General features: G+C 33.3%; 1 protein-coding gene, 1 long non-coding RNA gene and 1 other non-coding gene across 3 annotated transcripts; 1 reads left to right on the top strand and 2 right to left on the bottom strand.

Moving 5' to 3' along the window:
* Nucleotides 1-30: 30 nt before the first annotated feature.
* Nucleotides 31-3,611, top strand: LOC106784103 (vacuolar protein sorting-associated protein 51 homolog). The gene is made up of 10 exons (XM_014743250.1): nt 31-247; nt 323-457; nt 531-752; nt 864-1,459; nt 1,540-1,768; nt 1,852-2,076; nt 2,224-2,558; nt 2,637-2,814; nt 3,173-3,285; nt 3,348-3,611. Exons 1-10 carry the CDS (start codon nt 167-169, stop codon nt 3,454-3,456), a joined length of 2,223 nt encoding a protein of 740 aa, XP_014598736.1. The 5' UTR covers nt 31-166; the 3' UTR covers nt 3,457-3,611.
* Nucleotides 3,612-3,670: 59 nt separating this feature from the next.
* LOC106784107 lies at nt 3,671-6,642 on the bottom strand. The gene is made up of 3 exons (XR_001381388.1): nt 5,445-6,642; nt 5,249-5,367; nt 3,671-5,167 (listed from the first exon to the last, which is right to left on the bottom strand). It is a non-coding gene; the product is annotated as an uncharacterized LOC106784107 (long non-coding RNA).
* A 6,632-nt stretch (nt 6,643-13,274) lies between these two features.
* On the bottom strand, nt 13,275-13,346 carry Trnaa-cgc. The gene has a single exon. It is a non-coding gene; the product is annotated as a tRNA-Ala (tRNA).
* Nucleotides 13,347-13,758: the final 412 nt, after the last annotated feature.

Below are 13,758 nucleotides of genomic sequence, written 5' to 3'. Positions count from 1 at the left end.
TATATAAGATGGCTGCATGACGTTTATGACGTCATCACACATTGACAATTATTGTCATTGTCAATATAACTATGTTATATGCGAATAACCTAAATCAATGCTAAATTTAAAAATATCTTTTAAAAAGTATTATTAATTATAATAATAGTAAATAAAAACTTTAAACATGGGAGAGAATTCTAACAATCCGTATGATATCAATGGACAATACTTTAATCCAGATAGTTACTTAAGAAAATTATTAAAAGTATGTTATGTTCTGTTAATTAAAATCTTTTTAAATTACAATACATTATTATTATTAAATTTGTATATTTTGCAGGATTATACGTTAAAACAAATTATGGATCATGCAGCTGAAATTAAAAGTGATACACAAACTTTGCATTCGGACATGCAAACATTAGTATATGAGAATTATAATAAATTTATTTCAGCAACAGATACCATTAGAAAGGTAGTTCGAATGGTTCAATATTTATAAATTAATTGTAGATTATATAGTTAAAAACGATTTTACAAATTTTTAGATGAAAACTGATTTTAAAGGAATGGAAGATAGCATGGATTTACTTGCTAAAAAAATGGATAGCATAACATCATTTTCCGAACAAATTTCTTCAACTCTACAAGGAACTAGACAGCAAATTGCTAAGCTGTCTTCTGTTCATACTCTTTTAAAAAAATTACAATTTCTATTTAAATTACCGGGCAATCTGAAAGAGAAAATAAATGAAGAAAATTATGCTCAAGTAATATTCTTGATTTGTTACGAAAACATACATGTAACATTTATTTTTTCAAGAGAAAAAAGAAATGTTATGTATCTTGCAAATAGATTTAAAGTATTTACGTTGTTTTAGGCAGTACAAGATTATATAAATGCACAACGTGTACTTGATCAATATGGCAACATGCCTTCATTTCAAGGAATTCAAATGGATTGCGAAGAGATCTTAAAAGAATTAAAATCTAAATTAAGAGAACAATTTCATAAAAGAGATGTGCCAACTAAAGCTTTGGTAGAAAAAATAGATCTTTTGTTACAATTAAAAGAACCACCTGATTCATTATGCAAAGAATTTTTGACTCACGCAGAGACCAGATTGTCGGAACAATTAGATATACTAAAGAATATGTGTGAAAATGATATGATTGAATTTATAGATAAGGGTAGTTCAGGATTTTTAAACGATTTATGTCTCATAGTTGCATCTTATAATAATATGTTCATAAATAGAGAAACGTTAGAAGGTAATGAATTCTCAGATGATTTCGACACAATAGCTGTTACTTGTTTAAATAATTTTATTACTAGAAACATAGCAAAGTATTTTGATCTTATAAGAAAAAGAGTAGAAAATGTAGCCGACACTGCAATATTAGTAAGAGCTCTTGATAGATTTTATAAAAGATTACAGGTCATAAATATGCCTTGCCAAGAAACTGATTTTGCTGGGTAATTGAATCAAAAATTTTCATAAATATAATAAGAAATAAATTCTGACAATTCAAGAATTATTAATTATTACATTTCAGAGCAAGTATTGATATAGTTCTAAATGCGGGAAGAAAACAATGTCGCAATCATTTGCATTCCTTAAAGGAACATTTAAGTGAAGCATTAGCTAAAGTGAGACAAACGTTAGCTGTTAAAATAAAAAAAGGAAAACTAAGTCAAGAAGAGGATAGCGGATTGGCAGAACTTCAGGCACTTTTGATTATGCCTATTATTGAAAAAGTTAAAGGAGTATTACAAGATTTGCTGGTTTGTCTTTTACTTGACATACATTTAAAAAAATCGATTTTATTGCGCCATGAAATAATTATTTTTATTTATCACTTAAACAGGCATTTTTACAACCAGATTTATCATTTAATTCAAAGACACAGTTTTTATATAATTTCTGTGTGGATGAAGTTAGAGAAGGATTAATTGTTGGATTTTTGCATCATCTAACAGCGATTGCCAGTGGATTTTGTACAGGTTCAGATATTCCAAAGTTTCCACCTACTCTCTTTTTATTACTTAGCAAAATGTGTATTGAGTACAAAGAGAGTAATGTACGATATTTGGTACGTTTAACACGAATCTAATTAAATAATTTATTAAATTTAATATGTATCATATTCAATTATTGAATTGTCATATTTAACACGAAGTGTAATAATTAAACGTAATTAAATAAATAATGTATTAATTTCCGATTGTATATTTTTCAGCTGGAAACAACGGATGACCTGTTTAATATCGAACAATACACATCATCAAAGAACATTGTTACACCAGAATTGGAGATATGTGAAAATTTTCAAATGGCAGCCCAAAATTTATTGAATCATTATGTCCGTATTCAAGGCGTAGCTGTCTCACAGTTAATAAGAAAATCTGTTGAGACACGAGATTGGTTGCACACAATGGAACCAAGAACAGTCAGAACCGTGATGAAAAGAGTCGTTGAAGATATAACGGCAATTGATTCTCAAGTTGCCGCATTGTACGATGATGTAGACGGACAAGTTGACAAAAGTAGCGATAGTAGTCGGAAAACGCATAGGTATAAATATACGTTAGAAAAGATTTATAATTTCATTCATTTCCGATATTTATTTAATTTATCATAACTTTATTTTAGCGTGAGTACATCAAGAAATCATTATAGATCTAATTGGTCCTCGTACACGCCGAATCGTTTGGATCCTTCGTTAGCACCGAATATTCATAAATTATTTTCGGAACGTATTGAGATATTTTCATCGGTTCAATTTAACAAAGCTTCCATCTTAACGGGAATCATCAAGATCAGTTTAAAGGTAATTGAACGTATCATAATTTATTAATAATATTATACAAGGGACAACGCGTCGTTGACGTACATAGGAAGAAATATACTTTTAGCATGTAAAGTACTTTAATAGGTGCAGGTGCTGTACAGCAGTCCCAATGATAAAATAGCTCAGCTATTATCCACTTTGTATCGCGTATGTACATTATACTCTCGCGTCAGTATAGCTCTCTCATATTGCACGTAATTCGCGATACGCAATACATTTTACACTTTTATACCGTAAAGATTTACTTTTTTTTCTCATTACTGTTCTATATATATATATATATAGAGAGAGAGAGAGAGAAAGAAATTATAATAACTATTTTTTGATATCCTTTCAGACATTTTTGGAATGCGTCAGATTACGAACGCTTAGCAAAAACGGCTTACAGCAGATACAAGTCGATACGCATTATCTGCAGCTTTATCTTTGGAGATTCGTTTCAGACGAAAAGTATGTATCACGAACTTTTATCAAATTTCTCTTCATAAGTAAACTTATATTTTCTTTTTCAGCGTCGTTCACTTTCTTTTGGACGAAATTCTTGAAAGCGCAGTTCACAGATGTTTAGATCCGGTGCTTATGGTAGCAACCGTGGTGGACATCATATGTGAAAAAGCATAATTACCTCGTCTATTATAATAGTATTGATTTCTTATAATTTGTACATAATTATTTATAAAACTACAAAAATATTTTTTATCAAATGATGATGAATAAATAAAATTTGTCTGTGCAATATACATAAATATATTTAAATACATAAAACAATCTATGGTGAATTTTTATATAGAAATCGTATCGCTTAGTTATAATAATGCGTCAAGAGAACGATATCAAAAATATTTAAACGCATCACGATTAAAATTATCATTAATCATACACTGACTCATTTATTTTAAACCGAGAACACAATAATTACTTCGGCAAATAATCGATAGGATCGTTTCTTTTTTCATTTTGTCATCTACGCTTATCGAAATATCGATCAATCGAGTATTATGTTAGAGTACTGCTGATTTCAGTAAAACGATACAATAATTTCTCATAATTTTGTCCTCTTCTTTGTACGTTCAATTTCATTTCAAATTCTTTTATCTCCCTTCCTTTCTTCTTTTTTTCGCTATACCATTTCCTTCTCTCTCTTTCTCTCGTACAATGTAAACCCATCAAAGTTGAGATACGGTGTTAGTAGAAAGGTCAAACGATTGTAATAAGTCTTAACCATCTACCACATTCTACACTTCCGAGCTTTACGATCTTATTAATTCTAGTTACTTAATGACTTTTATAATATATATATTACATATTACAATTATCACACACACACACACACACACACATTATATTAACTGACCAATTGTTCCACGACTCTATTGTTTTTTTCTTTTTTTCGAAAAGAAATATTTCTTAAATAAGATTAATCTGTCAGTTCGCATGATATCTTTGTACTCTCAAACGTTCTCTTTCATATGATTATGAAAGATAATGTATAATTTATAAACGATAAAGTAAATAAACTAACAAAAAACAACATAAAAGAATTATCAATGATGGAACATCACGTTCAATGACCGGAGAGTCCGTCCGATAGCGCGTGGAAAGGTGCCAAGAAAAAAAAATAGGTCAAGAGTTTATGGGTAGCACATCGGGGTACACGATGTCGTACCCCCTTGGCAGTGGCTCGAGTTAATTCGAACTTCCTCTCGTTGGATGAGATTCATTCTCCGAGTATCCGGCGTGGGCCTACGCACCGCATTCTACCTAATTTAATAAACTCCTCTAAATTACCCGTCGGGGCCGTGCCTCGCGACTTAATCACGAATTTCCCTGGAACTTTAGAAACAAAATATCAAACCGAACAAGACAGACTTTCGACTTTTGACTTTCTTTTCGTTATCACAAGTTTGTCTTGGAAGTTAGAATCGAATTAAACGTAAAAGAAAAAAAGAAAAGAAACAAAAAGAAAGATAATTTCTAAACCCCTTTTCCTATGTCTGTTTTTGTTTTTTTTTTACATTATTTTTCCCATTTTTTATCGAATAAAATAAAACGTTTAAATTTGCTTCTCCTTACTGTTGGATTATTTCTCCAATTCTTTTTTGTCAGTCTATTTTTTTTATTTCACATTAGTCAAAGGGCGATCACGATCCTCTCTTGAGAGAAATGTTGGTCGAGAGAAATATGCATATGTGGCACACGTGATCAGAAAAAACACCTGTGCATGTGTAACTACTTAGTTACGTACGTTTGCCAGTAGCTCAATTTCTAAAGGCGTATTCCATTCCGGGTTATACTACCAACATATCTACTTTGCTAATTGATTTCTTTTTTTCTACAATTGCAAAAAAATAAGAAACAAGTTAGATAAAATATAATTATTCTCATTTCTTTTTTCTTTCTTTCTACAATTTACCGAGACGAATCGAGGAAAATTCAACAAGTGTACGAAGGATGAAATATAATCAATCACCATCTCGTCCTCGTTATCGTCATCGTCGTCGTCGTCGTCATCGTTGCCACCATCGTTGACTACTGAAAGTTACAAATATCTCTAACATATGCGAATATCGACGATCATTGCGACTTACGTTAGTGGGAATAAAACTTACGGTGGGCATTCATTTGTCCATCGAACTATTTTATTTATTCCTTAACACTACGAGATTTATTCTGGTGTAGTAAAGTTCGACGGTTTGATTCATTAAGTGAATTTGATATAAGTACAAGAATGAGAGAGAGAGTCGTTATGTGAATAATAAGAGGATTAAAGATTTATTCGTTTCGATGAGCGAAGAATATCAAATACAAATACATACAGTGCGGTGAAAGAAGAAGAAAACATAGAAGAGGCAAGGAGAACAAAAAATGGACGATTGTATATCAATAAAATTGGTCGTTCCTTTAAAATGGATAAAGTGGGCCCGCATGGGAAAACCTATAGAGGGTGGTGGTTGCTCGCATATAAAGTGCCATTATTATGAAATGACCAAAGCATTTGGGAGTCAGAGAAAAAGAAAGAGAAAAGAACAGAATAGCATGTAGTAGTAGTTATATACATTCTATAGATAAAGTGTTGGAAGTATGAGGGCCAGTGCGTGTCTGGCTTGTTTGTCGTTTAATCGGCGAACCCGTCCCTCTTTCTTCTAGTTCTCTTCTTCTTCTTCTTCTTCTTCTTCTTCTTCTTCCGTCAAGCTTAGTACCAGACCCACCATTTACTATTGTTTGCCAATTTATGGAGGAATCCATCAAACGATAGATGACACTCCCAAATGGTCTTTCTTATTTTTTTCTCTTTGCATCTTTTCTTTTTTTACTGCTCTGCGAAAGAATACTCTTCTAATAAATTTAACTGCAACACTTTGAACAATTTTTGTTGATTGAAGATAAAAGTTCGTTGAAGATATCGGTTAATGATAATTATTTCTTCATCTTCTTTTGTATAATATGTATGTTTATTTTTGAAATTCAATATCGATTACACGATTCAACGCGATTACGTTAACGTATCGGAAATATTCCGACTGTATTTTCATTTCGTTTGATTTTTTTATTTGTTCGTTTGTTGTTTCAGGTAACAAAAAGAAGAACAATATAATTTCCTGAAGTACGATAAAGATATTTCGATTTGTGACCGTAACGATGGGCGATATGAAGTCACGCTCGTTGTTGCGTTCACAAATCAAACTATCTTTTCTACGCTTGTTATCCCAACGCAAAGGTCTAACATAAAAGATAAATGCTATTTGTTCTAATTCGATTTTATTCCACAAGATATTTGTTTATAATTAAATATCCGATTTTGGAAAATTTTCGAAGGAACGTTTATTTAAATACAATAGAAAGTTTTTGGACTTTAATCCAGTCTTCGGGTATATAATTTCGTCCGATTTTGAAATAGAATCAGTCGAGAAGAACTGAACGACGACGACGAATGAAACTCCCGAGATCATCTTCAAGGAACGTAAGAACATAATATCAAATTTGTTTTTTCAAGTATTAAGTAGTAGTGCCGTTGGTGATGAATAAGAAATTCACCTCGACGCTGCTACTTATCACATGGAAAAGCATAAAGCACAATTTTAAAAATACTCTAAAGAATATATCTCTCTTTAATTGTAATATAAATATTTTGAAACGTAACATAAGTATGATTTATATTTTGCAACGAGTATCATGACTCGTACAATTAATAAAAAAAAAAAATCAAAATTATTTAATTGGTTCCTTTTTTTAAGACTTTTCATAAAATCATAAGCGATAAAAGAAAGAGAAGAAGATGAATAACGCAAGCGTTATGTGCCCAGATAAAGAAAAAAAATAATGGAAAGCTTTTCAAAACTAATCTTCCATTTGAAAATTCGAACTAGATCACGGTGGTGGCAAGAATCGCGCGTTGCCATTGAACAAACGCCTAATCTCGTGATCGTCAGGGCCAATCACGTTGGACGATCCGAGAGCAATGAGGACCGATCGAGCCGGTGAATGGTTTGATAACGGACTGGGTATATGTTGTATGTGTGTGAGCATAAAAGAGAGAAAAATAGAGAAATAGAGAGGGAGAGAAAAAGAGAGATAGAGAGCGTGAGAGAAGGAAGGGAAGCATATTGCTTGGTCGATCATTCACTGACTTCGTTCCTCACCGTCCGGCACTGATTTCAATTGGTAAATTGACTTGGAACGGAGAGGGGAAAAAAGTAGAGAGAGAAAGAGAGAGAGAGAGAGAGGATAAAAATGTTGGGTTGTCGAGGGATTGAAGGGAGGAGGAAGAGAAAGAATTCGTACCAGTAGGGTCCAGCGTCGTCCGTACTAACCACCGTAGAAAGGTGACGATACTCGTGATGGTGATGGCTATGATGATACGGTGATGATGATGATGATGATGATGATGATGATGGTAGTGGTAGTGGTGGTCGTGGTAGTGGTGGTAGCGGTGATGATGATGATGATGATGGTGGTGGTGGTGGTGGTGGTGATGGTTGTTGCGACGAGAGGAGCCTTCTCTTGCAAACCGTTAATAGGTAGTGAACGCCGCTTGAATGCTTAATGCACCGTGTTTCTAGGTTTAAATTGACCAATCATTTCCCGCGCGGCGAGGAGCGGCTAATTACTCTCCTCGCCGGACTATATTAAGCCAATCAAGAGAGGTTTATCGTTCAGTCGTCGATCCACCCTTGTCACGGTTGACCGCGCGTTTTATTTCGAGTTTTTCTTCTATAAAAATCATACACGATATCTATTGAAATCATTTTTTATTTTTCTCTCTCTCTCTCTCTCTCTCCCTCTCTCTCTTTGATTCTGTTTTTCGTCTTCCTCTCGTGCGCGCGCGAATCGCGCGATGCGGGATCGGTCGAAGGGGTTTCGAAGAGAACAGCAGTTCAGTCATGCTCGATCCTTCTACTCGCGATTATCGTATCTCTCTCGGTTTCACATTGATTATATTCTACAGTTTTTTTTTTTTTTAATGCCTGATCCCTACCATCTTTTTTTTTTTAATATCTATCAATTTCGTATTCCTTATTCGGTTCCCTGTGCTTCGAAACGAAGAAGAAGAAGAAGAAGAAGAGGAAAAAACCAAGCGAGCGAAAGAAAGAAATTGATCTTGGTTTTGTGAATCGATCATGAAATAAACACTTTTTTTCACATTCTTATTCGGTTGGTATGGTATCGATGCAGACGAAAAGATAAATTATCTTATTCGTCGTTTTCCATGAAAAAAAAAAAAAAACAGAAAAAAAAATAATAAAAAAAGACCAAGAAGTGTGGTGTGACTTCGAAATAATTCAGGAAGCAGACAATCTTGAATAGCCCGCCTACTCGAAAAACTTGTCTTGCTGTGTGTGCAAATTAAATAACGAAGGATTTCCGTGTTCGTACGCATTTACATATATATATATACATTACACGCATACATTTTTCATGTAACTTTTGTTCTATAAAACCCATCGAAAGTTAAAGATCGTGGGACTTCCTCCGATTGTTTCACCTATTACGAAGGAAAAACTTGCTAATGTTAGATAATTCTAGTTTCGTATTGACCGAATATATATTCGCGACGAATAAAAAGAAAGAGAGAAGGAGAGAGGGAAAGAGAAAGAGAAAGAGAGAGCGAGAACGAGAGCTAGAGAGAGAAAGAAATCAGGATAACACGTGTCTGTCTCTGCCATTGAGAATACAGTGGTAACTTTTCTTCGCAACGATAAGAGCCGAACAAAATCATTGGCTAAAAATATGAATCTCGTTATATTAATAATTCTTCTTTTATTTTCTTTTATTTGTTAACACTTTGTAATGTTCATTTCAAACGTTCTTTTTTTTTTCTATTTAACATTAAAGCGACAAATTCTATTAACAATAAGACAGTTCATCGATCATTTTGCGGGGCCATTTTACTTTCAAATTTTACGCGGGCATGAGAACATTCTTTCTCTTTCTTTTTTCTGTTAAATTCAAAAGAACATTATTGCGAAACTCGATTTATCAAAGCACGAATTTGATTTTTGCCTCGTAGATGAATTTGTTGTCGTAGTCGACTTATCGCGTGTGCCTGTTTCATTGCGAATTTATTGTAAAAAATTATTTAAAGAAATAATAATTAAGAAATATACACACACACACACACACAAAATATATTAAATAATAAACGTACGAACGTAAGGTTTATGTTAAAAGAGTGCCTAACTAGTTCGATATGCAGAAAATGACCCCACTGTTTCTCGCTCCTCTATTTCTGACGTCATTGTTCCACGCGGAGGCACATCTTCCGCGTTCGGTTCGCTTCTCTCGAAACTCTCTCGTTCTAATGCGTAAGTCGTTTATACGCATACATATATATGTATTAAACTATAATACGAAGCTAAACGAAGAAGAAGAAGAAGAAGGAGAAAAAAAGATCGTATTAAAAAAATTGTCCGCGTGATCCAACGAATCAATGAATTACTATTTCTCGTATATTCTAAGAATCAAATTCAATGAATTTACTTAGCGAAGAAAAATGTTTAATCGATTGAATATTTTTCCTTTTCTAATCGTTTATCACTAACCTTTTCCATCGCAGTCGTTTAATGCAATGACATACTTCCTTGGCTAATACAAGATTTAATTACAAAGATTTTCCAATAAAAGAGAACAAAAAAAAAATATATATATACATATATATATATATATATATATATATAAAAGAGAGAGAACGTTATTATTAGAGAAACAACATTTTGTTGTTCTGAAAATACGATTTGCCCTCTGGCTACGTTTATCGGTTCGACCTCGCGACCTCGGCCGATAGGATAAGAAAGATGAAGACGAAGGAATAGCCTATATAACAATAAATCGTCGTAGGGTCAAGATACCGATTATATATTTTCCATCTAAGGACGAGAAAACCCGAGGACTTACGAGGAGGATTACTTGAATTTTTTCGTAGTCGATTCTCGGTCGTCGTCTCGGTTCGTCGAATAAACGAACCTTCCTTTTGATGAGTAAGCGGAAGTCATAGTTACGATCGTTTACCGCCGGAAAGATTTTGCGCGCGCGCGTACACGCACGCACGCACGTTCTCCTCCTTCTATAATATTTTCTATCTCTCTTTCGATTCGAGTCCATCCTTCTCGAAAGGTGAAATTCATTTCTTGATACTACTCCAACGTGAATCTTATTAATTCCGATCATACAAAAAAATTATCGTCAATTATTCGCAGATCGATAAATCCAATTATCGCGTAAAATAATAGAAAAGAAAAAAAAAAAAGGCGGTCATTTGAAAATTCTATCGAATAATTCCCCTTCTCTTTTTTTTCCCCTTTCCCCATATTCAAAGATCCTCATTTTCGTGTTAGCTAACTTGACGAGTTCTTAGAAAAAAAATACTACTCCACGTTTACGGTTTGTGCACCACTGGTCGACACTGCACATCATTAACAGGCCGTACCCGCAGACAAGGCATTTTGAAATTGAAAGGGCAAGCTGTTTTACGAACATCGAGAGGGAGCCGGCATTAGTGGGAATTAGCGTTAATTGGTGTTCTTCTCTCCCTCTCCGTGTCTCTCTCTCTCTCTCTCTTTCTCTTTTTCTCTCAAACTCTTCTGGTCCATCCTGCCTTCGTTTCTTCTTTCCTCCCCCTCTCTTTCTTCCGTTGCACTAATACATGAGTATTCATTGCTCGCTTATACACTATATACTCATTTTTCCATCCTTCTCTACCTTTTTCTTCTCTTTATTTTTCTCTTCTTATTATTTTTTTGCAAGAGCGATAACACGTCTACAGAATACGAGAAAGAAAGAGAGAGAGAGAGAGAGAGATAGAGAGAAAGCAACGTCATGCGTGGACACGCATGTGCTCGCGACACGTTTATGTATCCAACCAAATTTGCAAGTCTCGGCCTTTGCCTGCATCTTCTTTTCTCTCTCTCTCTCTTTCTCTAATCCTCTTTTATGCAGCTTTACGTCGTCTTCTTCAACGTACAGATGCAACGACATCTTCTCTTTAAAATCTCTTAAAACTTGTTTTTTTATTTCTTCCCTTTATATTCGCATAGATAATCTTTCCATTATAAAATTACGTTACAAATCTTCGACGAATCTTGCTATCGAGAAAAACAAAACAATTTTTCAATTTGTATCTTATTCATAATTGAAACACAACGACTGATATCGCAAGCTCGATTTAGCTCGATTTTTCTTGGAAATTCTATCCCTCGATTTAGATTTTAATTAATTTAAGTGATACGAATGCAATATTAAACGAGAAAACAAATAAATGGATTGGTATACACTTAACATATCAAAGATTTGATTACTCCGTGTTATACATCGATACGTTTTATGTAAAATAAATCACGTTCTTGACAGCATATGTTAGATTATATTTCAATCATTCATTCGGTTGTTTCATTTCGACAATATTCGTGAGAACGTTTAACATTTAATTGGAATATCAAATAGCAAGGGTAGATTAGCAACAGGTTCTATTAAGGAATTGTGTGCGTTCCATGAATGTCCGATAACTTGAATACAGAAAGAAAAAGCTACAGAAAGAGAGGGAGAAAAAAAGTGAAGAGAGACGCAGTAGTGGGCGATTTTAATGACTTCTCGAGGTCGGTTCAATGAGTGCTAGTGTTTGTCATTGCATCATTATGGTAGATGTACTCGCCGGTTGGGTCGGTCAGCCCGCCATCGCGAACTAATATTTATTAAGTATATCTCATTTTTACCGTTGAACGAAACGACCAAATCCCTATTTTTCCCCAATAGCACAACGAAAAAGATAAAGAAATAAAACGTATCGGTAACAAGAGAGAATAATCGTAAAATAGAAATTATTATTGTGCGAATCGACGACGATTAAAGTACGAGAACGTTCGTGACACTTTTTACTGACGCGAATATAACTTCCACCACTACGGTTCTACGTCTTCCTCGTTCCACTCTTTAATTTATTACTTTATAAAATGACAGAAATTATAGAGTGGCACTCGTCATAGTCTTCTTCGTTGTCGTTGTCGTCGTTGTCTCATTCTCCTGTCGATTATCTAATTTCGTCGAACGAACTACCGACAAACCGTGGGCGAACTTAATTAGGATTTTCCTCCTTTCCTTCGATCTAACACTCTAAGTAATCATATCTTCTTTTTTCCCTCCCCCTTACTCTTTTCAGAAAGATATTATTCGTTTGAATATAGCGCAACGATATTGAGAACTTTCTTATTCTTTAAACTGAAGAGAAGTATAGGAAGTAATATTCTATAATTATTAATCGAAGAAAAGACAAAGCATGCCATTGTTGTTGGATTTATATTAATGAAGGACAGAAGAATTAGGTAAAGATCTATATTAATTATAGAATCTAATTGTATAATTATATATCTTCGTATAAATCGTTAATATATTTTTATATATTTTGTTTATTTTGTCTTCTTTTTTAAGATTGTTCCGGAATTGTCAACAGTGTGATCAAAAAGGGAGATAATTAGTGAAAAATTATAAGCAGACAATGAGTAATACATCCTGTCCTGTTCCTAAGTACTAGTGCCGCAGGAGTGATTAGACTGGGTTAGAAATTACCATATCTCCTGCTGCTCAAGTGCTTATCAATGGGTCGGGACGCACATCTACTTTTTCCTGACATTCCGAAGTTATGAGCGACGATATTCTTCAGCGTATTTTAAACCAACATATAATTCTGTCATAGTTAAATATAAAATATCATCCTATTAAAGATAAAATAAATGAATACATGTTAAAAATAGATATGTAAATAATAAAGTAAAAAAAAAATTGATTAAAGTAATCAATCATCTTACATTTTTTGTTCAATAATGAGACTGAATAAATAATTAAAATATTTTAACACACTCACAAAAGAAACTGTTTTGCATTATTCATGAAACACTTGCGTACATTTATTTTCTAAAGAACATAAAGAAGATTAAAAAAAAAAAGAGCTTTGGAGGAGCTGGGATTTGAACCCAGGACTTTCAGCATGCGAAGCAGACACTCTACCACTGAGTTACACCCCCGATTGTGATTGAGTTATATTATAAAATTTAAATGCTCTCTAATAAATAATATTATAAGAATAAGAAAATAAATACTTTTTTATCACTACAATTTTGTATAAAAAATAGTAATATCAATTGCACTTTTTCTTACTGTCATTAACTTTTTCATATTTCCGGAGAGAAAATAATTACAGACAGCGATACATTAATATTATAATTAATTCTTTATCAAAATTGAAGTTCTTTGTAAACAATTGAATTTCTTTTCTGTGTGGTTAAATAATGTTTGAAAGAATATATATTATATATACAATCGCGAAATATGATTTTGTAATTTTCCAAGAAAAATTTCCAAATTTCCCGCGTTATTTCAAACAAACCTATATATTCAGGTCGCAGTATGCAAGCGCCAAGTTTCCCTCTGCCTGAC

Source organism: Polistes canadensis, unplaced genomic scaffold (genome assembly GCF_001313835.1).
Source record: "Polistes canadensis isolate GaletaPanama2010 unplaced genomic scaffold, ASM131383v1 scaffold_30, whole genome shotgun sequence".
NCBI lineage: Eukaryota > Metazoa > Arthropoda > Insecta > Hymenoptera > Vespidae > Polistes > Polistes canadensis.
This window is presented reverse-complemented; position numbering and strand designations above follow the sequence as displayed.